The sequence below is a fragment of the Amphiura filiformis genome, chromosome 14 (genome assembly GCF_039555335.1).
Source record: "Amphiura filiformis chromosome 14, Afil_fr2py, whole genome shotgun sequence".
In the NCBI taxonomy this organism is placed as follows: Eukaryota; Metazoa; Echinodermata; class Ophiuroidea; order Amphilepidida; family Amphiuridae; genus Amphiura; species Amphiura filiformis.
Window position 1 is genome coordinate 13,447,810 of NC_092641.1, and position 27,521 is coordinate 13,475,330.

Genomic DNA, 27,521 nt, shown 5'->3' on the forward strand with positions numbered 1-27,521 from the left:
ATCAACCAACCAATCTCTCAAAGAATTTTTTCACACCATTCTCTTTGGGTTATGTGAAAATATACCTCCTAAATATATAGTTCATACATTTCTCAAGCAACAAAAAAGCCACAGGGTCAATTAAGTTTCATAATGTACACATGCGTGACCAGGAAAAAGGTCTTTTTTCGGAGAATGTATCGCACGATTTGCGATTCGCTAGTTGATGCGTTTACAAAGCTTTACATGGTTTAGGAGTCATCATTGATCCCGATAATTCGCAAAGCGTGCTCCCTCAACTGATTTGCACTAGGATGATCACTCAAACGTTATAAATATTGGAAAATGATAAAGAAATCATATAAAGTTTGTATTCTTTTTAAATCCTGTATTGGTACAATCCTGCTTTATAATTTGTTGTTAAAATGCGCTAAATTCCCTTATATAGGGATGTTACTGCTCAAAAGGGTAAATCCTGTTTAGGCTATGCCTTGAAAATCACTAGTCGATCATCATCTAGCGTTTTGGGGCCACATGAGGCCATACGTGAGATTCATTCTGGTGAAAGAACCCTTTTTCCTGTTTTAACTGGTCATGCATGTGTTTACTATGAAACGTAAGTGACCGCTTGGCCCTATTGTTGCTTGAGAAATGTTTGAACAATATTTTTAGAAGATATATTTTCACATATTGTTAACCTAAACAGAAATAAAAAAATAAAAAATTCGTACCAAGCAACTTCATTTCTTTATGTCCACTATAAATTAAACTACAATGCAGCACATTAGTGTTTAATGTGTATTGTCCATTGGAACGGTCCAAAAATGGCTCTATTTGTAAAATACCAATTATCTCAATAACGCGTGAACGGATTTTGATGTTTTGTGCACCATTTTAAAGACGAAACGTCATGGTTTTTGAATCCTTAAATTTACTGCCGACATTTTAAGTTACGTCCCCCAAACCCTGTATGTATATACCACAGGCGATTTTGAAATGGAGCTGAGATCCATCATTTACAAGCCCCTTTGAATTAAATATCAATGATTTTCTTTATAGTGTAATGGAAATGCTTATTGAAATACGACTAAGGTCCGTCCGGACCCGTGTAAGAAGACTCATAGACCTGAAAAATTAGAGAACAAAATATACAATTTTCATATGTCAAATGTCAATGTCCCAAACAGAGCGACCCTACCAGGCAATTCAACGTCCGTCTAAAGCAGGTTTTCACGCCTAATCAGAAATAACATATTCCTTCTCAGTTCTTCTGTGATCGAAATATGTTTTGATGCAATGTATTAAAGTGTCTGAATTTGTTAATTTAATTAATCTCTTCTTTCCTTGCATTGATAGACCTACTCGAGTTACTAAGAAAAGCGCGATTACATCAAATGTAAAATCCACCAGGCATATGAATCCTTTAACCCCAAATTTTGAGTAGCGCCAATTAAAGCCTGATAATATCAAAGGTCTTAAGAATGACCATTAACCAATTTAACCAATTGGAACTAGGTTCTTAAAGAATCTAACCCTGAAATAGCATATAATATTTTGATACTAAACTAAAACAGTTACTAAATACGCATTGCCCGATAAAAGTATCTGAAGTCAGTAATCGCCGGTCCCCTAAGAAACGTTGGGTAACATCTGGCCTAATTAAGTAAATTCTCACAAAATATAAATTATATAAACAATACCTGATTATACCTAATCCTGAAAATAAGCTTTTAAAAATACACAAAATTTCTTTCTTTATTTTTTAAAAATACACACAATTTCGCAATCCCTCCATATGAAAAAGTTTGGCCACAATATGAGCAGAAAAGTGGTATCATGAAGAGCAACTTGTTTTTAATGCACAGCCTTGTATTCGACAAGCATGGAAAAACATATTGTGCTCCCCGTAGTTTACTCCGTATGGCTAATCGATTGAAATTGTTGGAATTACCCTGCACATTGAAAACATTAGTTTTGGTAATATATATTATTATTTTGCATGAAAAAACAAGGGCATTTTTTCTCAACTAGTCATAACAAGTTTTATATCTGCGGACACCTGAAAGCATGAATATTCATGTTACGTCTGTGGGAAAAATAAAGAACGACATGCTAATTGGCTGTGTACGTTAAACGAACGAGCTTAAATCATGTGGCAAGTTAGCTACTTTCCCATTGAAAACCCAACGTTTCAGCCAAGATTTGGAATTTTTAATGAAAGATCGCGATTTTCTCGTACTCACTGAAATTTGAAAGTAAGGTTTTTGTTTTCAAATGGGCTTTTAACTTTCATACACATCCTAAATGCACAACTGTGGTCCAATTTTTATCATCAGGTCCATTTTCAGAGTTAATGCAGCCAAAGTTCAATAGAAATATTATGTACATGCATACCTTTGAAAATTATATTATCCAATTTCAAGGTATACATTTCCATAGGCGGCAAAAGCGGGGATAGGAAGTTTCCCCTGAAAATCATAGCCAAAGGAAAAAAAAAAATAAAGCAATATATTTCCTGTACATTTGCCTTTTTAGTGCGAAAACACCATGTTTTGGGTCCAAAATTGCAAATAGGGTAAACTTGCGATATATTAGTGGCTCTGCGCACACTGACCCACAAAATAGCCATTCCATTAGTAACTGACCCCCCCCCCCCATTGCAATGTTTCCGCTGCCACTGTACATTTCTCAAACAAATTCATTTCCTATGTCGTTCTTCAAATGTTCAAGAGGAGTAAGAGACAAGGCACGATTTAATTAGTTCATTTTTTCTCTGTGCATGACCTATTTTGACATTTGACCTAATTTTGACATAACTCCTGAAATATGCACCCTAGTGCAACTTTTTTATTCATATGAATGAGGGAAAAAAATTCAGGTGTATTACAACATGATAAAATAAATTTCACATTATGACCTTCAACCCATCTGGGAAGCATAGAAGACAATTCTAGTTTTATCAATTGAGGTGTAAGGAGGTCAAACATCATTGGTTCCACTAATTTAGCAGGACAAAAATCTAATTCAAATATCAACACATAGGGTCATGTACTCCTGAGTCACTTGTCTCATTTTACCTTAAGTCACAGGTCATGACTTGCAAAAAAACTGTCATCAATGATCTACTCGGTTTTGCTTATCATAGTGAGTATAGATAGCGTCGACCCAGATGATACCGTGTTCCTCACCGTAGGCAACTGGAGCCACATCAGTATGGACGAAATCGGGATTTGCAGTAAAGAAGTCTCTCAATTGTTTTTCTCTGTCTGAGACAAAAGGTAAGAGAAGTTAAAGTGCATAACCTCCTTGATCATCTAAATGTAAGAAAGTCATGAGCATATTACAAGGAAATACGATTGAGAAAACTGTCCATGATTAGTGTAAACTACAAGGGTCATTCAAAAGGTTCTGCCTCCATCGTTGCATCTCTGTTATCGTACTCGTGTTGGTAAAGACAGATTTGTTACGTCGGAAACGGTCTGAAAAGAGTGTGTGAGTGAGCGAGCCAGTGGGTGACCGACAGAGTGTTCGTTAGATAGTTATTTATGCTGATTTGTTATACTTAGATCTTTGGTTAGGGGTGGTGCAATAATTATGTGTACCCCCAGGGTGTTGAGTTATAAGGGGGAAAAGATTTTTTGGCAGGTCAAAAGGGGTAACAAGCAATTTTTGGCAGATCAAAAGGGTTGGTCAAGCAATTTTTGGCAGGTCGAAAGGGGGGAAAAGCGATTTTTGGCACAGATAATTTGGGCACCGTTTCTATATTACGCCATAAAAATGTGTAGGAAAACGATAGGAACATGTTCAAATATGCACAATTTCCTGCTCGCTGGGCTCGCACTTAAAAGACAATTTAAGGTTTTAAATTTGGGTTCCCACAATCTTGCAGGTTTAAGGGGAAAAAAGGAGGGGGTAGGTTTTTTGGCACGTCAAAAGGGGGGGGGGGCAAAGATTTTTGGCACGGTCATAGGGGGTGGGGCAAGCAATTTTGATAGACCATTTTGAGAATTCACCGCCCCGGGGGTACACATTATATTGCACAGCCCCTTACCGTTAGTCAGTGGGTCAGTTAGTTATATTTACCAGCTCTTCCAATGACAGGTTTCTGGTTATCAATGACAACCATGGAGTTTGCAGTACATGTAGCCGCTATACCTGCGACATCTTTTGCCGTGAACATATCCGATCTCCTGACAAAGAAATCTTCAATCGCTCTTTGGAGTCCTAGAGATATAGGGTTCACAACACCAAGGAAAGACTGTCTTCCTTTGAGAGAAATGAATAAATAAAACAAGACAAATTTGTCTATATGTAGGAGATGTTAATAGTTTTGACTACTTTCCTACTATATGTATCCACATCCCTCCGTTCGATGGACTCTGTTAGACGAGGATATACCAAATATCAACAATATTTTGTTTTGAAGGATCTTAAATTATGGCAAAACAAATACTTTTTTTTAGGATTATCGGGACAAGTATAGTTATTTACCTGGACAAGTAAACCGATTTACACCTTGTCGAATACATTTCTCTAGGCATCCCATCCTTTTCAATGAATCCTGATTAGCGAAGCATTTTTTACAAGTTGCCTCACATCACTGCTCATCACTATCACTCCCGGAGTTGTGGTGTAATGAACTCTGCACTCTGCATACCATCGCAATGATCAACCAGATGAGGTGAATTTTCATTTTGTAATCTGTTACTTCAATAAAATACCTTTGTAACTGAGAAAACAATGTAAATGAATCCGTGTTAAATGCGTAGATTATTTTTTCGAAGGTAGCCCCCCCCCCTTTGGGATATTTTAGTTGAAATCCATGCACCCTCTAAAGAGGACTTGACCTTAATCTTTTATAATAAAATAAGTGAAATTTAAAATGTTGCTACATGAATAGGGAATCTATTTTAAATTCTACACCCTGTACGTGTGTGAGATTATTCTTGTGTTTCCATCGGCGGTGATGGATTTCGGCTGAAATAGCCCATTTGAAGCAGAAAAATTACTGCAGAGGCCATATAATGGATGCAATTAGCCATGGCGGTTTATAATGACAAACTTTCAACAATGATGCGGTAATATCAGGTGTTTAACTTACCAGTGCTTGCAGCTTGGACCCAAATGTGCACATGAACCAGGACAATATGAACTTATTCCTAAAAGTACACTTTCGTTCATTTTATTAATGAGTGCCATCAAGTCTACTAATTTCAATACAAGTCAATGTGACTTATTTTATCAAAGTACCATGACATCAAAGACTTAGTGCTGTAGTTACACTAAAACAGGTGCAGACCCAGCAGATATTTAACTCTAAACATCATTAGCGTTTTCAAATTAACCTGGAAAATACACAGTTGATCTACTTGTATGATTGCCATTAAAAAGTACACTAACATCAAACACTTTTAAACTCATGAATACTATATCCAAATTCTAAAACGTACACTTCCCATCCTGTTATTAATGAATGCCGATATTTTTAGCCCAGAACATCATTTTTCATTTAAAAGTCCTTAAAAAACATGTTTTTGACATCTTTATTTAACGCAAAGGGCACCATGTTAACCTAGTTTAGCCCAGCTTGTATATATTGCGTATACATTTGTGGCGAAAAGGGTGCCATTTGCGTTACATAAAGATATCAAAACATCTGTTTAATGATTTTTAACCTGTAGAGTGCAAATGGACACAACTTTGTATAATTCAAGATCAAGTGTCATCGACTGACATTATTTGTATATTTGCTTATACATTTTAGGCGAACATGGTGCCATTTTCGCAGGGGCGTAGCAAGAGCATCAGGGGCCCATGGACAAGGAACAGTACGGGCCATTTTAACCTGGGCCAGGCCAAAATTTGGAGGCCCCGAACTCACGTGCCGAGGAAGGCATGTGCACTCAAGTCAGTGGCCAAGTTTTGGTTTAACTAAAGGGGGACTAACATATATTTTGTTCAATTCAATTTCAGACTACTTTGGCCCCAGATCAAAATAAAGTTTGGTAATTGAATGCGCGAAAAATTTACAACTTTGCCCTGTTTTGACCAAAAACATGCTGTTATTGGGGTTAAAAGAAAGATGCAAAGGGCAATTTTGGGGGCCCAAAATTGCCCTGGCCAATGGTATAAAAATCCAACCCTGCTCTCCATTATCAGCCCTTATTTAATTTTCGCTTTTGTGCTAGGGGCCCCTGAACCCTCGGGGCCCATGGACTTCGTCCACCCTGTCCCCCCGCTTGCTACGCGCCTGCATTTTCGTCACATAAAAATGTTTTAGGCTAACATGGTAGAGTTTGTGTTACATAAAGATGCCAAAACATGGTTTTTTTAAATGATTTTTAACCTGTACAGTGATATTAACTGAAATTTTAATTTCAATTTCAATTTCAATTTCAATTTCAATTTCAATTTCAATTTCAATTTCAATTTTAATTTCAATTTCAATTTCAATTTCAATTTCAATTTCAATTTCAATTTCAATTTCAATTTTTATTTTAATGTATAAACAAAATATACAAAATCAGTTTGTATATATTGTTTATACATTTTAGGCTAACATGGAGCCCTTTGCGTTACATAAATATGTCAAAACATGTTTTTTAAAATTTTTAACCTGTACAGTGGAAATGGAAGCCATTTTGAATATTTGAAGGTCAAGTGGTGAGACATTGAATGACATTATTCAGATTGTATATTTTACTTTTGTACATTTTAGATGAACATGGTGCCATTTGCGGCACATGAAGATGTCAAAACATGTTTTTTACTGAATTTTAACATGCTAAGTACAAATGGCGGCCATTTTGAATATTTCAAGGTCAAGTGATGAGACATTGATAAGTTTGTGTATTTTGCTTACCTCTGGATATATTTTTGGGGAAAATTGGTGCATTTGATTCACACAAAGATACCAAAAACAATTTTTTATAATGATTTCTTGTACACTTGGTGATTTTGGGCGCCATCATGGATTTAAAGAAAAAATCGAGGTGGCCACGGGATTATTTTATTTGTATTATCCCAAGTAACATATGTGACAAGTTTGGTTCTGGTAGGATATGGCAGTAGTTTTTTGCTGGGATATACCTGCCTATTATGCGTGTCACTTTTATTCGCTAAAATTTTAGTGGCAACACTGCTAGGTCATGCTTCCCTTAAGGGCTGGGGTATGAGCGACCTTGAAGTTCCGGTATCTGGAGAGGGGAAGCAATGAGTTACCCCAAATCACAGCGGCAGGTAGTGACTGGGCCGCCGAGTGCTAATATATATTTATTTTGGAAGGTTCGTGTTTGTTTTAAATTTTGGGGCGTTTTTCCAAAATTTGATATTTTTGGTCATATTTCAAAAAAGCGACATGCCAAAGACAACTCTTTGGGCACATAGTTTGTTATTGTTATTGCAGTTCTTTTCCACATACCTACGTTAACATTCGATTTCGTGATTTACTAATATTATATATTTTATGACTGCAATTTGGCGTTTTCAATGCGTTTTACACGTATCATGAAATTAACGCAAATATCTAGTCACGCTGCTTTTAGAATTTTTACCTTATCGTCGGCTTTTGCAGGCAACAGAATGCAGATTGGCTCACGATAGATGTCGTATTCCTCTATGTGGTTCACTCATTGATAAAATGAGTTTGCATTCCTTGTAACAACACACACATTGCCGTCTGGAAACCGGGTCTGGTACTGATTTTGGGACAGCCAATAGACTTCAGCGCCGTATCAAATCTCATAAAACCACACGACTGACGACTATGTGTTTATGCTTCCCGCACGAAAGCTTGTGTCTACATCTATTACTATACTTCTTTGGAAACGTTGACCTTTGACCATTCTTTGTATAACGCCCTGATATGACCTTGATATGTTCGCTTGATTGGGTACGTTATAGCATCCATTTCATTGAGGTGTTAGGACTTGGTCATAGATAATACTTGCAGGGATACAATAGTTTAACATGGTGTGTGAGCATGGTGAAAGACTCATTATTGATTAGGCGCGGAGGCACAGGTCCTTTGCGTGTATAGCAGAAAATTATAATAGAATGTGTGAATAGAATGTTTGGAATTTTGCAACTAAAATACTAACTGCATTCTGCATTATGTATTTATTTATTTATTTAGGCCTATGCCTATTTATTTATTTACTGACTTATTTATTTATTTTATTTATTTGGTATATTAGTTAGTAGGCCTAGTTAGTAATATTTCATGATAGGCCTACGTCGGTTTATTATTGATTGTTGATAACTTGACAACTTGATTGATTGATCGATTGATAGTCATTTAACATTATATTCCTAGTTTATAGGCCAATTTGAATAACATCGTACATTAGATAAATAGACCTATCAGTATTGATTTATTCTATTCAGCAATATCAAGGATTACTATCAAACTTCTCATAGCTGATTGTCAGTTGGCTCAGTGGTAACGCAGTAGGTTTTACAACACCGAGGTCCGGGTTCGATTCCCACCTCTGCCTATTTTTTGCAAGGCTGAGAAAAAATGAAATTTCTGGACTGCAAACTTATTTGGCGCGCGATCGAGCTGGTCCTTTTCTGGTGGCTGTGTCTGTTACAGGCACACTCCCTCTGCATCCAAACCAGGTTCACGCTCATTACACCTCCCTTAAAGTAACTTTATTTTTGCTTTATCTAAATCAACTACAATATAGCTCCTCAGCAGATGGTATCACGTTATTAATTAATGCAGATTATTATTATTCAATCACGGAGTTAAAAGCTGATTGATTATGTAAATTGAAAAGAATCATTTATATTCAGGAACATTTCTCCATTACGGCCTAAGCTGCAAGCATCGGTAAGTCATAGAGTTGCTATCTCATTATCGTTAAAACATTCGCGAATGGAGAGTTTGATCATGTTTATACGGGCCGGTAGAAAGCAAATTTAGCTGATGTTAAAACAAATCCTTAAAACTCACAGAGTTTTTGTTCCAGAGGTTTCATAGTTCCCATACTCCGTTCTTAATGGGTTGAAGAGAAAGACTCTGTTCACACTTAATGATGGCGCTGTAATTCTTGGTGCTTCTAGATTGCAGAGTCATAAGTCTGTGGGCATCACCTCACATAAAAATGGGCCAAGATGTGTAACTCGGTTCTCTGGAAACACAAAGAATTGCAGGAGTCAATCGTCAGTCCATCTCAACCCATTATAAGCAGAGTATGGACCTCTTTTAGGTCTGGGAAAAAACCTTGAGTGCTGAAGATTTATTTTAACCTTATCTACTCACGTTATAACATTATTAATGACCATTAACATGCGCGTATTTAGTGGGGGGCCTCTGGGACATGAACCGCCGGAGTAAAACCAGGGGGCGGCAAAAAAGAAGGGATGTCGGATGAAAAAAGGGCGTAAAAATTATGAAAAGGGTTTAAATAATAACTATACATAAAATATTTAGATTTTCTTCACATTTTCAAACCATCGAAAAAAAACAGGCCAACCTTTTCGGGCTGTTGATGAAGGGGCGGCAAATTTTGACTTGACTTGGTGGTCAATCTATACGTTGTAAAGACGTGCAGCATGCGTATATTATTTGGATTAAGCACCTTTTTTGGTAACAATATAGAAACTACGCATTGAAAACAAATTGTCCTAGATTTTTTATCAAACTTTTCAGGAAAAACGTAAAACATGGAACTTTACCACATATTTGTGATCATTACGAAGATTTACTTAGTGCAGAGTACATTACACCGCGACTCCATGAGTGAGACTTATGAGCAGCGATGTGAAGCAACTTGTGAAGAATGCTTCGCTGAAAATGATTCATTGAAACGGATGGGATGCATGGAGAAATGCATTGCTGATGGTGTAGACCACTTTAAATGTCCAGGTAAATGTTCTACAATATGTCTTTTGCGGAAAAAATGTTTGACCTCCGCCAACTTATCTTGCTGTTTGTTGTTATTGTAATTTCTAAATAAAGTTGTTTTTTGTTATTTGTTATAACGTTTTCACATTTTTCATATTGTTAGATTAAGGATTTTAAAAGACGTCACATTTAGTTTGGTCACATACCGCTATCGGTACCCCGATACTCGACGCATAATAATGAGCATTTGTACTGTTGAATTACTATAAAAACGGCTGATGTGAACCTAGTATAAACAAAACTATTGCTACTAGTATCACTCAAAGATATATCGCATTGCTCACGCCAGTGAACATGGAGTTCACAAGAAAGTGGATTATTCCAATGTTTTGATAACATGTGATAGTAAAAAGGTTGCATCTGCATTTTCATCATTTTGCAAGAGAGGCACGTTGTGTTTTAAACGGGTTTTTCTAACTGCAGAAATTTTAATGAGAAAATCAAATGTGAAGGGTTTATGGGCTAATGTTTTATACACTGCACATTTTACTGATATTCGTAATACATTTAGATGTCATACCTGCATATCTGCCTTCCCGTTAAATGCAAGTAAGCTGCATCTGCGCAGATAAGACTTTCTTGCACTCAACACTTTCGTGATTGTACGAAAGTCTTATCTGCATGCATTGTACTACAAAAATAATTTTGCAAAACATTGTTAAGGCAAATTAAAAAAACAAATGTTATCCAACTACTATAACTATGACTTACTCATATTTGTATTATCTCTGACTTTCTGTGAAAGGCAAGAAAGTCGTATGTAGCAGACGACTTTCTTCCCCCATAAAAATATCACCTTCTTCTATCATACCACCAAGCGTGTCTCAGGTCAATAGTTCATCTATCTGATCAGTCAACCTGATGATGCGTCTCGAATGAAACGCGATACTGTCGCTATCAAAAATAGTAAGTCCAGATGAACAGATTCAAAACTCATTTTATTATGTTTATCTATTTTTTGTATACTGCTTAGTTGTGAATTCATATACATATCACCACAACAATTGATATAAACTTAATTATTTTATGTCATTGAATTATTGCTATCAAAGAGAGCAAGTCTTTCCTTAGTGATGTAGGCACGCTATCTCCAGTAATGCAAAGAGAGATTGAGGAGTTCTTCGCCAGGAGATCGGATATGTTTAAGGTTAAAGATGTTGAAGGAATAGTAGCTACATTTGCTGAACAGGATTCCATTGTGCTCATTGATCATCAGAAACCTGTCTTTGGACGACCTGGTAAATATAACTGTCTAACTCACTCACTCACTCACTCACTCACTCACTCACTCACTCACTCACCCCTCACTCACTCACTCACTCACCACTCACTCACTCACTCACTTTTTTACCTTTTATAATGTACATATATTTTTCTTAGACAGGGCACAACAAGTTAAAGACTTCTTTATGGCAAATCCCGAACTTGATCATGTGTATTTTGATCCCGCTAATTTTGGTAAGGAACACGGAATCATCTGGGTAAACGGTATCATCACGGAATACGACAAGGAAGGTCAGCAGGCATGGCGCAGGTAAGGCTAAGCCTTTTTGATGTTTTCAAATTTTTTCTTCAGAAACTCGATTACAAAAAAAAAAAAATAGTTTGTTATATCTCATTGGTAATAGGAAACGCATGACAAAGCGTGGAATCACGTTGACTTTGACATGTGATCTGTGATGCAACACAATGAAGCAGAGCCTCTTGAACAACACACATCGACACCGTTATCATATTCTGATTTGTTGCCAAAGGAACAATTGTATTGAAGGCCAGTGTAATACTCCAAACATTTTTGATCAAAGTATTCCCTCTAACCTTGTTGCCTACATCAGGAGTGTACGTCAGAAACAGGTCTAAATATTACTTCTAAATCGTTATGATAAAGAGAAATACGGTTTCTAACCAGATTTTAAACATGTTAATCATATCTTGGAATTTGACCTCAGTAACCGAATTTGATCACAGGTGCCATCGTGGGTACCGTCGGATATTTAATTTCTTGTTCAATTTATATTGCACTGCTTAGTATGCAGCGATGTATGATAGCTAAGGACGCCGCCGTCGAGAGCTGACCCGGTGGTAAATGGAAATGCAAGGCTTTATTTTGCTGAATGATTTTTCCACCAAAGTGGTCCTCCAAAAATGTCGCGTTTCTTGGATACTGCTTATGAGACAAACATAAAAAATATTAATTTTTTTGCGGAAGAACAAGAGGAAGAACGACATTTATCATTCTTCCATATCGTACTAACATTTGTTTATATTAATTCACATTATACAGGTTTATGACACTTCTCAAACGCATCAACGGGGAGCTTCGAGATTTCACAACGGTTATTTTTCAGTAAAACAAATTATTTACAATAAGCAGTGACGTAATAAGAGATGAAGGAATAAACGACTGAAGCATCATCACGCAAGTCCGCATCTGTTGCCTTAGAATTATTAATGACATTTAGCGTAGGTCTATACATTTTTTTCTCAAAATTTAGTTGAACTTGGGTATATTTTTTCTTTAGGGGATACAATTTAATATAAATCTATTCTACAACCCTACTTTCTATTTTATTTTAAGATAAGATAAGATGAGATACAAATAATTTCTATAAACTAGCACATGTCAGTAAAATGGGAGCGCGATGGTCAACGGGTTGGGCGTTCCACTAGGTTTTGGATGACAAGGTTTTGGGTTAAAAATCCTTTCGGGCCCAAGTATGATATAAAATTGGATCGGTTTAGCCTATTTTTATTGGTCGAGCTATGAATTATAAAATATTGACGAGTCGTAGACGAGTCAATATTTTACAACATTATAGCGAGACCATTAATATTGGGCGTAAAGCATCCAATTTTATCATTATTACGCGTTGGATCCAATATTTTCACACACTTGGAGCCATCCAAAAACATAATAATGAGTAATGTGGGATATAGGTGCCGTGTGTAGGGTGTGCTTGTGGCGGGGTGATTTTCTAATGTGTATGTGTCGGCTCATGTATAAAGTTGCAATACAAGTTTTCTCTCGGTAGGTGGCCGCAAGCGACATCAGTTAGCAATTAAAACAAATATTATCTTCTCTTTCAGTTAATGAATAAACATAATTATAACTCACTTGCATACATATGTTTCACAACCGTATGGAATATAGTATATTTTGTCTCGTGTTTTCTCTTATTTCATTGTTGTCAATTCGAAATTATCGACATCTTTATTTCAGAAATAAAGGGTAATGCATTATCCTTTACACCCAAATAATGTGTCCGAGGCAGTAACAACGTAAATAATGGGTGAGGCGCAGCCGAACCCATTATTTAAACGTTCTATTACCAGAAAATAGTGCAATTTAAAAAGAAAATGTCATTTTTTGGCACAAATATTTTAAGTTGTTTACTTCAAGGTGGAGCGCGTACGCGTAAGTGACAGCGCGTATCGCGGAAATATTGCACGCGTAACCAAGCGTAATGCTGTGCGTAGAATGTGTTACGGCGCTTGACCCATTATTGCAGAATAATGGGCTCTCACGTGACGCGTTTCAACAAATCACAGTGCGCGATTTTGAATAATGGGTCGTGGAGGTAATAGAATTCTATTTGAATAATTGAGTGTAAGTTTAGTTTTCGTTGATTATTTCATTGGACCTTCGACGCCTAATAAGTGTTGTTCCAAAAGTAGGAGAAGATCCAAGTGGAGGAACAGTGCCATAAATACATTAATTCAAAATTTCCAATTTAACAACCGAACCATGCAATACATACATCAGCGTTGACAAAAACAGCGAAAAATTGTCTGACTTTGAGCGTACAGTTTGTTGTTTGTTATTCATTAATATACGCGATGTGTTTAATCCAATCACAGATAATAACTTTTAAATACGCGGACACAAATGCACGTTATTGAAAAAGTATAATGACCGCGTCTCGTGACGTTAGTTAAAAATGCAAGTGACGTGTTACAATTAATACGCTAGCCGCCGTATTTGGACATCTGGTGATTGCGCGCTAGTGTGATACGAAAACGAAAGATACAGTGTTCTGATTTCAAATTTAAAAGAAGAAAATGTGACGAATTAAAAAAGTGAAAAGTGACGGTTATCATATTATGAATGAGGTTAATTTCGGGCATGGTGAAATATTTAAACATTGTGCTTTGGACCTCGGAATATCCCTCGGGTCTATATTTCACAATACCCTCAAAACAACTGATTCGCAGTCAATAACCTCTAATTTAGGCATTACTAACAAGAATCCAGAACATTACTTAGCAAAAGAAAGATACAGGGTGTCCCATAAAAAGTGGGCTCCAACGAATGTTGTTGTATTTTAAATAATGTGTTTTCAACTGTCATTTAGAATTTGTATGTGAAAGTTGCAGCTATAATTTAAAGGCATTTTGACATTCTCAAAAAATCATCGGTAACATGGTATCATTTTTTACAAAACGGATTTGATTTTTGAGAATAATGAGACAATTAATCCTAGAACTACGAAAGGGGGGTGTACCAACCCCCAATGATCTGTTATCCGTCATAAACATACGCGCGCATTTACGCCCAAACGACACAAGGTAATCGTAGGTCCATCCTTTTTGCTCAATTGAAAGATACAATGTTAACCCCAGCACCTTACCCCGTGGTATGACCGGTCATCAAAACTGACCATATGGGGGGGGGGGGGGGGCGAGGTCCACCATTAATGTCTAAAGTAAAATCAATGATTTTCATTTCGCTCTTGTAAAATTATTCCAAGAGCTACTGATATTTTACTTTTTTAGGGAAAAATGTGGTGAAAATCGCATTTTCGTAGAATGTGTAGCCGAATACTTTGCTAATACTTTTGCACATAGTCAAAATTTCCCAAATTTGCATGGGCGCCCTCACATTATGACCTTAATATTTTGGTATCACCGGATAGAGCAGGCCCATAGCTCTATATTGGTACCAAAATATAACGTTTATAATTAGGTGCAAGCCTTCGTAGTCCGTGATACAAAATATGGCTCAGTAGTTCTAGGGTTAATAGAGCCACAAACGAACGAACGTACGTCTTCAAATCTTTCATATTTCATTCATATTTTATTTCCATAAAAATCAAAGACATTACTAAAAATATATAAAAACACGGTACATATGGAGGAAAAGGCTGGAAGACCAAAAAGGTCTGAAAGTTAGCCTTTCCCTGAAATCAAATGAAATTAACAAAATAAATCAACATTACATAACATAACCAAAAGACAAGGGAAGGGGTGCTCACGGAAAAGATTAATTATATTTAGAGATCAGTTTTGTTTTGAATTGATTACGGAAATGTTTAACAGATTTTGAAGCTTTCAGATTTTTATCTAAAGAATTCCAAAGAATGGGACCTTATGTACGTATAGCATGATCAGAAAAGACTTTCTTATTTTTGGTTAGATTTGGGTCATTTACATATCGTGTCTTGTAGTTATGTATGTCAGAACGTTTGGTAAAATAATTATCAAATGAACAGGGCAGCTCATTTATAGAGTGCCTGTACATGAATGTACCTAATAAGTGAGCACAGCGAGCACAGCGCATGTAAAGTAGACCAGTACGATGCTACTTGAAGTCAACAGAAAATGGCAAAATATGTCCGACAACCTTTTTTACATGTTACGAGATTGTACCTTTAAAATAATTCTGGTTTTCTGGACCTTATAGCTAAAAGATGTGGCGTTTACCCATGTACCACAAAGTCATATTATAACATTTACAAAAGAAATAGAATTGTATTATTTTTTATGGTATAAAATGTTAGTTTTTACATTAAGATATGCCCTCTTTTGAATTAGGTCCAGGCGAGGCAATACAAAGGAAACCGCTATTTTTAATACCTGCGCATATACCGTCAATGCGAGCCACTCATTCGATCGTGAGTCGTGTCGGCTCCTTTGATATGTCACGACTTTCCGCACGCCATTTACGTACTGATGTGCAATTATGCACATCGTAATATTTCCATCGTAATAATAAAACGACGTTTCCCGCGGTTTATTCAAAATCTCGTATTTTGACACAACTACAGACTACAGAAATTAATCGTGATCATCTGAAATGGATGTGTTTTAATACGCAATCATGTCGCGAAGTAGCTACTGACATTTCTGAAATTGTCCTCGATAATGACCTAGACATCTTAATGTTAAATGAAACGTGGCTATACGCTGAAGGTGATGAGGCATATGAAAGTACAATGACCCCACATGGTTACAAGTCTTACTCTTTTCCTCGTTGCGGAAAAAGAGGAGATGGAATTGCTTTCATCATTAGATCCAACTTATCCAGATTTGTCAAATTTACTCCGTTGAACTACTCTTCCTTTGAAAGTGTTGAAATGAAGTTGTGTGTAAAACCAACTTTCAGTTACATGCATTTGTTTATATAGAATCCATCATACCAAGAAGAACAATGTAACTTTTAATGGTTTCATGTGCGACTTTGTCGATATGCTTTCCTCATACGTGGATTCAAACAGTGATTTGTCATTCATTGGTGACTTTAATCTGCACTTCGATGAGCCTGATGAATCTTGTGTGAAACGCGTTAATGCCGTGTTATCCGACTTCCAACTCTTGCAACTTTTAGATAAACCTATTAAAAATCATATTCTCGACTGGGCCGTAGTACGGAATGAGAGATCTCTTATAACTTTTAATGATGTTCGTATTTATCGGGGGATATCGGATCATTTCGCTATTTTAGGACAGATTATCATCTTGAGACCTGCTCCTGCTAAACGTGTTTGACCTCGCGAAATCTGAGGGCAATTGATACAGACCAACTGAAAGCGGACTTGTCTGTCCTGTCCCTTAGCAAGAATAACTTGACTGTCGATAGTCTTCTTGATACCTATAATAAGACCCTCCGACAGACACTCGATCAGCATGCTCCGTTGAACACTCACCTGGCTCACCACAGAAGTCAGGAATGCTCGACGTAGACGACGAAGTGCTGAACGAGTCTGGCGCAAGACAAAACTGTCTGTTGATGAAGAGGTGTATATTAATGCGAGGAACGATACTATCAAGCATGTTACTGCCGCGAAGAAAGAATAATATGCAAGTAAAATAGACTCTGTCGGTTTTTCCACCAAACAACTTTTCAATGTGTTAAGTGAGCTTTTGGGCAAATCAAAATCTCGTGCCCTTCCATCTAATGTTCCTGTAGATGAATTGCCAGAAAAGTTTTGCCAATTCTTCTCTGACAAAATAACAGGTCTAAGAGAGGAATTAGATTCTCGACATTGCCAGCCTCCATGCTTTGCTATTTATGATGGTCCAGTGTTTGATGATTTTCTCTGGTTTGTGAAGGGGATATTGTTGCTATGATGAAGGAAATGCCTAATAAAACCTGCATCCTAGACCCACTACCAACTGATCTTGTCAAACAATGTGCCGATAGTCTGGTTCCTCTCATCACTCGCATCATTAACGAGTCTCTCTTATCAGGTTGTGTTCCATCCAAACTTAAAGAGGCTGTTGTGGTTCCCATTCTTAAGAAACATGGACTTGACTGTAATAATCTGAAGAATTTCAGACCGGTATCCAATCTACCGTTTATCTCAAAACTTCTCGAAAGGGTGGTTCTTCGTCAATTGCAGCAACACCTTTTTGACAATAACCTATTAGAAATAAATCAATCTGCGTATAGGAAGGGTCATAGTGTTGAAACCGCAGTACTGAGTGTCATGGACAGCCTGCTCACAAACTCTGATGAGAAATTTGTCTCACTCGTTGCCCTTCTTGACCTCAGTGCTGCGTTTGATACGCTTGACCACTCAATTCTTCTTAGATGCCTTGAAATCACTTTCGGTATCAGTGGCAATGTTCTCAAATGGTTTCATTCATATGTGTCACAAAGATTCCAATCTGTCATTGATAATAGCTCTACTTCAAATCCGTGCCCTCTTTTGTACTGGGTTCCACAGGGTTCTGTATTGGGGCCAGTTGTGTTTACATTATATTCCCAATCCCTCTCTGATGTCATCAATCTTCACAATTGCTCTTTCCATAAGTATGCCGATGATACCGTTGTATTTCAAAGTGGTCCACCTGAGAAGTTTGAGGTAACTAAGATCGCAATTCAGGATTGTATCAGTGACATTTTATGTTGGATGGACAGCAATAAGCTAATGCTAAACACGGATAAGACCGAGGTTATGACTGTGGGCACCACTTCTCGTGTTAAGCAGGTTGCTAGTAATTCCATCACAATTTTGAATTCTGATATCAAAATACAGGATTCTGTTAAGTACCTCGGGGTGAGATTGGATCAAACATTATCCATGTCCAGTCACATCAGTGAAGTTTGCCGTTCATCATTTTTGTCTTTAAGACGTATTGGGTGTATTCGGCCTTATCTGTCTGACAGAGCTACATCATGTCTTGTCAATTCAATTATAACATCTCGTCTTGACTTCTGTAACTCGTCCATGACTGGTATCACCACTGACCAACTTAACAGACTTCAAAGAATACAAAATTGCGCGGCCCGTTTAATCATGAAGAAAAGGAAGTATGAGCATATCACCCCCGTCATATATGAGCTTCACTGGCTGCCTTTAGAATTTCGGATTCAGTATAAGTTAGCTGTTCTTGCTTTTCGGCACTTTGAAGATACTTTACCAACTTATCTGTCTGCTACGCTCTGCACGTACAAACCAGCTCGATCACTTCGATCTTCTACTGAAAGATTATTGACATCTCCCCGTGTTAATCTTAAATCACCGGTGAACGGTCCTTTCATTTCGCTGCTCCGGCTGTTTGGAATTCGCTTCCAAACAGCCTCCGTAACACACATTCGCTTACTCAGTTCAAAAAGCAACTTAAAACACATATTTTTCTTCGTGCTTTTCCGGATTAACACATGTGCAACTTGTTTGTCCTTATTGTTTGTGCGCCTTGAGTTCTTTTGAAGATTGTGCGCCTAATAAGAACCCTCCATTATTATTATTATTATTTACATATCATACAAATAATAAGGGTGCAAGAATTGACCCTTGGGGTACATCAACTTATATTTTTAATCTTGAAGTTTAAAAAGCTTCTTGATTTTTGTTCAGATATTGGCGTAATATCATCGTATAATGACAATTTGTTGTTTCTAAGAATATTTTACACGATTGATCATACGATTAAGAATATTGTAAATAATAAACTTGTCAACCGAAGGGCCCGTTAGACAACTCATTTTTCTGCCAAATAACTAACTAAATAGCTTCATGAATTATATAGATTTTAAAAGTGCATATGCCTTAGTTTTTAATGTATTTTTTTCTAGCTACTGCAGCTCGATGAAATTGAACACCTGGTTTACGATTAACGTTAATATGTTTTGTAAAATGTTTTATAAAATGCTAATGAGAAAAGAAATTAGTTATTTAGAACGGTAGGTTTCATTTAAATATAAACCCATTTAATTGACTTGCCATTATTTTTACTTAGCTACATACAGCTAGATAAAAGTACACACCTGGTTCATTGATGTCACGTTAACGGTATTATGTTTAAAAAATAATAAATGTCTATTTTAGTGTGAACTAAATGTCTATATAGTACCTCTATATATAGAACTTCGAATACTAAGGCACAACATTTGTTTTGGTTCTATAGCGCTATCGGTGCCCGAAGAGGTACCGATGACACTTTTTATCGTACCCTGAATATTTGTCCAGTGCATTTGTTTTTTACTTAAATGAAAAACAATAACACTATGCAAATCTTAATTATTATGCTTGATACAATTTATTATATCTCCAGGGAGCGATGTTGAGAGTCATCGGTACCTAACAGGGCACCGATAGTTCTGTAGGACCAAATTGAACGTGGTGCCTAAAATGTTCAGTTAATAAACATGCAAAAAGTTGTTCCGGCGCTTGTCACTTGAATAAACCTTTATGGTTCCGGGTCTAAGCAGAGAGAGTACGATAGTATTAAAATTATTAACAGTTTTAAGAACTGGTGTAGAATCGCCAATATACATGGTCTTCAGAAAAAATATGATATTATGTGACTACACCCCAAGTAGTTAAATTTAATAGTAATAATTCAGCAAAATTATATCAATGTTAACTGTTTCAAACAAACACAAATGATTCATTGCGTGCTTATTTAGTGTTTGTTTTACATTTATACATTTTTTCAAAAACATTACAAAGAAAGCAGCAGTTGTTAAACTAATTAGAAAACGGAGCCAATTGCTGGCTCTAATAGTTTTATTTCTTGTATGCACAATCAGCAACTCTTCACAGCTAACGTTGCGCACACACAGCACACATTTTAAAAGAGCTATTACATATACATTTCTGTGTAAAGCGACGGAGTCATATTCCAACCAGTCTCTTCCCTGGACTAGAGTATCATGCTTCCTAACTTCCCTTATACACCTACACTAGCAATACTCGTATATTGCCACGAAATTGTCACAGCCAGATCATGAGACATTTTTTGTTAGAGTTAATCTAGATGTAATATCGCAATGTATGGCACTGGCACATTGCATATCACCTCAAGTCAACGTAATGTGCTGACGTCACTAATTAATGAAAGGTACATTATTCAAACACGTATATTCCAGGGCAGTTGTTAATGATAATTGAAAAAGAATCATTTTAAATCAGAATGTCTAGTGTCAGAATAGTGTCTAAGCTGCAAGCTTCGGTAAGTTAAATAATTTGTTTGCTATATTTTGTTTCCATTTGCCGTTTATTTAATGATTTTAAAATGTAAAACTCTTGCATTGTTTTTTGCTTTGCCGTGACCGCAGAGAGTTGAATAGTGCACCAAGAAGCTTTATTATGTTGGCTCTGAAAGGAAGCCATTCTTCTGTTTTAAATAGAATCTAAGCATTACATTTTTCTTTTCAAATAGCAATCTCATTGAAGTGAAAACAATACACAATGGAAGTCCACCAAATCTTGTTTATGATTGCGATGATCAGCAGAGTACAGAGCATGCCCGACGGTGAGATGGATGAGGAACGATGTAAGGCAATTTGTGAAGATTGCTTCGCTAATTAGGAGTCAATAAAACGGATGGGATGCTTGGAGAAATGTATTCGACAAGATGTAGACCAGTTTACTTGTCCAGGTAAACTTTGCTTGTGCTAAAAGTATTTATTTAATAATACTTGGTCTTTTAAAAGAAATTCAGTTATATTTTTAGCCGTAAAGATACCAATAATAATAGATTGGTCTTATAATAGTACTTGTTTGTATATGTTTGTATCGGTAATTTATTTTTTCAAACTCCACAATGTTATTTTGTGGATGGATGGCGTCCGGATTAATTTAGCTTTCATCAAAAGCACTCTATATGCTTGTAGACGAGGTTTTACGGTGTTTCAAATTGACAGATCATGTATCAAAATTTTAAGTGTCTGGAGTATTTTTCTACCATGTTATCAAATTGGTAAACAGCGCCTTCTATTCATTTCACGTTTTTAAAGGATTTTTGTAATTTTTACCCAAAAGTGTCACATTAAAGCCTTAATGTACGATCTTTTTAAATTTTTAGATTTTTCTTTTTTTCTTCCAAAATGATAATAATTATGCAATCATTATGAAAGTTCCCAAAACATTTGGACGCGAAAAACATTGGGAATTTGCAAAGAAACAACATCATAGACTTCACCTCTATCACTCGAAACATCTCGCACTATTTGGATTAGGACAGCGAGTGCGGCCTCAGAGTCTCCTACGCGGCCAGTTTGGTTACGCTCCCTCCACATGTGGAGGGAGCGTAACTAAACTAGTTTTGTAGGAGACTACGGTTTGCGATCGTGGCCGACATAAAATCATAATCTAAAAATTCTGATTTTATGTCGGACCAACAGAAAATCATCCCTTTTTACTACAAATAGGGCGAATTTGACAGTTTGCTCATAGATTTAAGTTAGAACATGTGTAAGTATTACAAATATGCCAAAAAATCGGGTTTGAAAAAAATAAAGATAAATTCTGAAAAAAGATCGTACATTAAGGCTTTAAGTAGCTATTTCTTCCAAACTACATGGATTAAATATCTGTAAACAAAATCATCACTTAATTCAATACAATAATGAAAGCAATGCCCTCCACAGATTGCCTGTGCTATTTGAAAACATCTAAGTAGATGTAAATTGGGTTAATATTTCAATATCATTGTTAAAGAAAGAACCACATTTTTCTGGTATTTTTTTTTTAATATTGGTGTCGATATTCTGTTGTACGTCGCTATCATTAAAAAAAAAAAAAAACACCCTTATGTGGTAGTTTTAAATTATTGGTTTGGATATTCTTTTGTACAATGTAACCGTTTCATAATTGTAAAGAAAAGAGTCGGTGGTTGAAAAGCAACCATTTTGGGCCTAGTAGTGGGTATGGAGGTAACGATGATCTTTACAACTGGATCATGTTGACTGTTCCCTCATACATACATGTACAACAAACGGAGAAGGAGAGTTTGTTAGTATCTAGTATTGTGATTAGAGGGTAGATATTTTATCAAAGTCAAATATTTTATCGTCAGTATACACTTCTTATGATATTGGACGTGCCTATCTTGTATGAGATTAGAATCCCATACTATCGTAAGTGAGTCTTTCGGTAGAAACTGCACTTACAATATTGTTATTTATTATTATATTTAGTTTCACTTGTACTAATAAGGGGCTGGGCAACGATTATGAGCCCTTGTGAGAGGGTAAAATTAGGAGGGGAGACAAACAATTTTTGGCAAGCCGAGGGGGTAACGCGATTTTTGGCATACGTTCATTGGGCCTCTTTTAAATAAAACGGTCTAAAAAGGCTCAGGAAAACAGTATGGAAACGCTTTAAAATGCAAATATTCCTGCACGCTGCGCTCGCACCATAATTTTTAAGGTGTGCAAATTGGGATCCCCCAAAATGACATGTGCAAAAGGGGGGGACAAAGAATTTTTGGCAGGCTGAGAGGGGAGGGCAAGCGATTTTTGGCAGGCCGAGAGGGGGCAACCGATTTTTTGCGGGCCGTTCGGAAACTTTAACCCCCGGCTCATAATTATTACACAGTTGTTGAAATGTTGAAAACTGCACTTAATAGAAGTACAGGGTGTAACAATAAAATTTGTACAATTTTGAAAATAGAATGACACAAGTATGCCGCCTAATTTTTGGTTTGATATTAATATGTCTATCAAGATAATTTCTTTAGCCACCAGAGAAGCTTTGTTCCAATAAAATCGTAGGTATGCAAGTGAAGGTATAGCCAATTATGTAACCTAGCCTTAAAACCGCTTGGGCCACTTTTGCCTAAGTGTTACAAAAGTGACTGAATAGAGTTGAATGGACCAGTTGGACGGTGCTCTTATGATAGGTAGTTCTAAACAATGGGGTATTCGAGGTGGTAGGAATGATCACATTATAGAATATCTCCTTCAGTTTTTGAAAGTTACAACTAAGCACTGACATAACAATCTCATTTACTAGCAATCGTGGCTGCAGCTCAACCTCTTCAGCCCCAATTCACGTTGGAAGAGTGTATTTTTATGGTTGTGACATTCGGTAGCACATGGAGTCAAGCAGAAACCATAAGATTGTTTATAGCTCATTTTCCAAACTCACGTCTTCCTTCAAGGCACACAGCTACGTAATAATCGTGAGAAGTATGTAGAATTTGTTAACAGAAATGCTGGCAATAGTGGTTGCCCCAGCTGAACTTTATGTCAAAGTTTTATTGTTTTGTACTTATGGGTGCAAAAACTGTTCTTAGTTTTACCAATGATATCTCAGGGATATGAGAAATTACTTTATTTATAAGATAATTTGAAAGAAATTTCATGACTTCATTTATAGATTTTAAAGAAATATCATATTATTATTAAGTTCATGTTAATTATATGAAACGCCACTTATAATTCTTTTGTGTCAGTTCTTTGATGTCCAATGCACGATAAGCACAATCAACGCGGTTCAAACTTGATATACGCTAACATGGCAAAAGTGGCCCAACACGTTTTGTGGACGATTTAATTAATCGGACATAACTTTTGAACCAAAGCTAGTAAAGAAACCAACTAAACGTCTTCTTTTAGCCAAGATATTACTGAGTCTATTGCATATAACATTTGTGCCCTTACTCTTTTAGTTTTTTCCTGAGAAGTCAAAATGCAATTGTACAAATTTTATTGTTACACCATGTACTGCATTCTGCCAATGATGACTCGTTATACAGTACTAGTTAAATGTAATTAATGTATTGTTATTTTCTTACTTTTTACAGATTCATGGCGATACTAAAACGCATCAACGGGCAGCTTCAAGCTTCCACCACTGGTCTTTTTCAGTAAAATATACTATTAACATTAATGAGGTAGCTAGAGGGGCAGCCGGAGCGGGCATGCTTTGGTGTGGGCGTATGTGACCGGGATTATTCTTGTATCATGTGTAAAATTGCAAATAAAGCACCGCGGCAGGATACCGGCACCACTCAACGTAAATTGATTTTTTCCCTCAACTTCATTAATAAACATTTCAATTACTTGCCAATGTTACACAGTGTATGATTTTTTTTCTCGTATTAATTTCATTGTAATGTTTATGTTTTAATGGCTTGAATAGCGACTTTTCTGGAATTTGTTGGTGGAAGTTGAGAGCATAATGAGACATACAAAATTGCATTTCTGATATAAGTAAGGGGGTGAACTGGAGCTGATTACATCTCAGATATAATTACTGGAAATGGATAATCGTGAATGATTTTATTCCCATGATACACACAGAAAAAAAATTACACAGGTTATGTAAAAAAAATACATAACATTAGGTAGCATATGAACTCCAAAACAAATAGGTATTTTTTACATAACCATGAGTTATGTAAAAAATTTTTGGTAAAACGTTTTGATGACATTTTACTTAACCTGTGTATAAAATTGTCGACATTATACACAACATCGTTATACTTGGTATGTTTTTACATAATGAAGGTCCGATTTTTCTTTGTGTAGGATTGCATTTAGATGACATTCTAAGAACTTTGATAACCAGTGTATTTTATGTTGTTGTCTAAAAGACATAAAAGATGAATAATATTAAAACGATTAAAATTCACACAGGTAATCCGTGAATTCTTCTAATATATTTTATTCACGTTTTCTTGTTAAAATAATTTTTTTGAATAATCTATAGGGTAGTTGCTTGTTTTGCAGTGACCATCTGTGTTTGGCATTATGATGTATTGCAACGCTAACGTTGCTACCCTGGGTCAAGTTTTGGTCTTTCAAAAGTTTAAAGTGGCTCTGAAAAGAGCCGTTGTATTGCAAAAGTCACTTACATGTCATTTGATATTATTTATTTTAACTATGGGATATTCGACTTGTATAAACCATCAATGTATTAGATTATGATATATTGCAACTTTAATACATATATTATTTTGCTACCCTCCTTTTCAGTTAGTCTTTTTAAAGTTTAAAGTGGCTTTGAAAATTGCCGTTGTTTTTGCATGCATTGATGGGTTTCTGTGCAAGTTAGTTCTTCACGGATATTTCCTTAGTCGACAGATACCATAACAATACTTTAAACTGACATGGAGCATAGATCAAACATTAAATTTTACATGCAGGCATTATTACATTAATGAGGAATCGTTAGTTCGTGAGGTACAATTTGCATGAGACTCATCGTGTTACAATACACAGCGGTAATCAACGCTCTGCAGGGTCTATTGTTCTATTGTTTCCGATTAGAGCGCTGACATATTGGAAAATGTTGCCAATCAATATTCATGAGAGTGTACATTCAACGTCCAGTTTTCGAAATTGGGTGACTTGTGTTTGGCAGGTGTGAAATACATCTGACTGGGCGTTTTAATTACGTAAAGAATAAAGGCATTGACATCATCGAATGGCTGCCCAGTGCTGTTATGTGTTTAGTTATTAGATAGGCCTAATAATTATTATTAAGTGTATTCATCATTCCTTTCTTTTCCCTTCTCTGTACTTATTCTTTCCTAGGCCTACACTTTATCACTCCCTCCCTCTCATTGTCCCCTCTCACCCTCCCTCTCTCATTCCCATCATTTTCCTTATATTTCTATTTATCTACTTGTCTTTCTTATCTTATCTTTTCATTTCTCCCTTCCTCCAGCCCTCTCTCAATCTCCATATCCCCTCCTCCCTCTTCCTCCCTCCTCCCCTCCCAAGACTTCTCACAGGGGTGAGTCTGTCCTTCCCAACCCCCTCCCTCATTGGGTACGCCACTATTTCTATACCAATTTCCTTCTTAAAATAAAATTAAATGGAAATTTCTTAAAAACAACCTTTATAGGCCTATACTTATACTTACATGTATACGTATAGCGATTACCATTATAGAGTGTATGCAATAAACCAACCGGAACGGTATAACAATTGAGATGGCAGCCATGTTGGAGGACAGTTCTAAAATAGCTTAAGATGACAGAGGGACAGGTCTCTAGATCGATTCCACATCCATTCATACCTATCACCTGTTTTAATGTATTATCATGCGATTTGCCCCGTGGCACCTTATGGAGGACAGAATTTTATTTAAATGAGGATGACTCTGTCATGGGTGACGTCGTATTGCATACCCTCTATAGTGTAATATAAAGTCTGCACAAAAAGAAACTCAGCTGTTATAAACACGACTATAGCTTCAGAACTAATAATTGTTTTCACAATATTTTAACATAGAGGGAAGGATGAATTATTTACACGCATTTTGATACCACATTTGTCAAATGTTGTTCAATATTAACAACACAGTAGTGTTTTAAAAGAAAAATACCCGATTTTAAAAGTTGCAGTTTACAGCGATCAATGGTTATTATGCCAGCACGGTAGCACATAAAGCCCGCCATTACCTTCACGCTCACTTCAAAATCAATACAAATAGCTGCAACTTTTATCCAAAACACTGCTGCATTGTTAATATTGAACAAAATTAGACAAATTAGGTATCAAAGTGTGCGTAAATAAACCATCCTTCTTTTTATGTTGAAATAATGTGAAAACAATTATTAGTTCCGAAACTATAGGCGTGTTTATAACAGCTGAGTTTCTGTTTGTGCAGACTTTAGATATATGGACTGGACATGGCAGCCTTCATACATTCTAATGTGTAATCGATCATCAAGAGCATTCAATTTATTTAAATGAAACGCCTAACGTCAGGTGGGTGGTAAAGATGATTGCATCGACAGCTAAAACCTCCTTTATAGAGTTCAGACCCACACAAGCACACATTTGGGATACTCGAGTACAATGGTACCACTTTACACATGACTGCCCTTACACATGACTGTAGTGTGGTCACTTATTGATACTCGCCTATTATGTAGAGCGTTAATATGATGCCGGATCAGTGACCAATTTAATGGCGGAACCCCTTTATTCGAAACAATGGTACCACTTTTATGAATAGCCTGTCGCAACTTCTAATCGGCATCAAAGGAACAAAAGATTATATAATCTATTGTGACTCTATTTCTATTTAAAAGCTCTTTGGCGGTAATCCCAATACTAAACCATCTGATAATCAACCACATACCAGTCTATACGCAGGACAACCAATTCGTTTGTTATGTAAGGCTCACTCAGTCATTTAGGCAATACAAACGATCGAATTTGGTG

General features: G+C 36.4%; 2 protein-coding genes across 3 annotated transcripts; one reads left to right on the plus strand and one right to left on the minus strand.

Moving 5' to 3' along the window:
• Window positions 1-1,068: 1,068 nt before the first annotated feature.
• On the minus strand, window positions 1,069-4,703 carry LOC140169741 (uncharacterized). Its single transcript, XM_072193035.1, has 4 exons — window positions 4,471-4,703; window positions 4,063-4,245; window positions 3,057-3,245; window positions 1,069-1,105 (listed from the first exon to the last, which is right to left on the minus strand). The coding sequence occupies exons 1-3, from the start codon at window positions 4,523-4,525 to the stop codon at window positions 3,094-3,096; spliced, it is 390 nt and encodes a 129-aa protein (XP_072049136.1). The 5' UTR covers window positions 4,526-4,703; the 3' UTR covers window positions 1,069-1,105; window positions 3,057-3,093.
• LOC140169739 (uncharacterized) lies at window positions 3,150-26,047 on the plus strand. Of its 2 annotated transcripts, XM_072193034.1 has the most exons (5): window positions 3,150-3,257; window positions 9,635-9,850; window positions 10,942-11,127; window positions 11,270-11,423; window positions 12,174-13,011. In XM_072193034.1, exons 2-5 carry the CDS (start codon window positions 9,649-9,651, stop codon window positions 12,238-12,240), a joined length of 609 nt encoding a protein of 202 aa, XP_072049135.1. In that variant the 5' UTR covers window positions 3,150-3,257; window positions 9,635-9,648; the 3' UTR covers window positions 12,241-13,011. The 2 variants fall into 2 exon arrangements, 1 of the variants encoding a protein (XP_072049135.1); XR_011861392.1 differs by lacking the exons at window positions 3,150-3,257; window positions 9,635-9,850; window positions 10,942-11,127; window positions 11,270-11,423; window positions 12,174-13,011 and adding exons at window positions 20,500-20,566; window positions 20,777-20,995; window positions 24,146-26,047.
• Window positions 26,048-27,521: the final 1,474 nt, after the last annotated feature.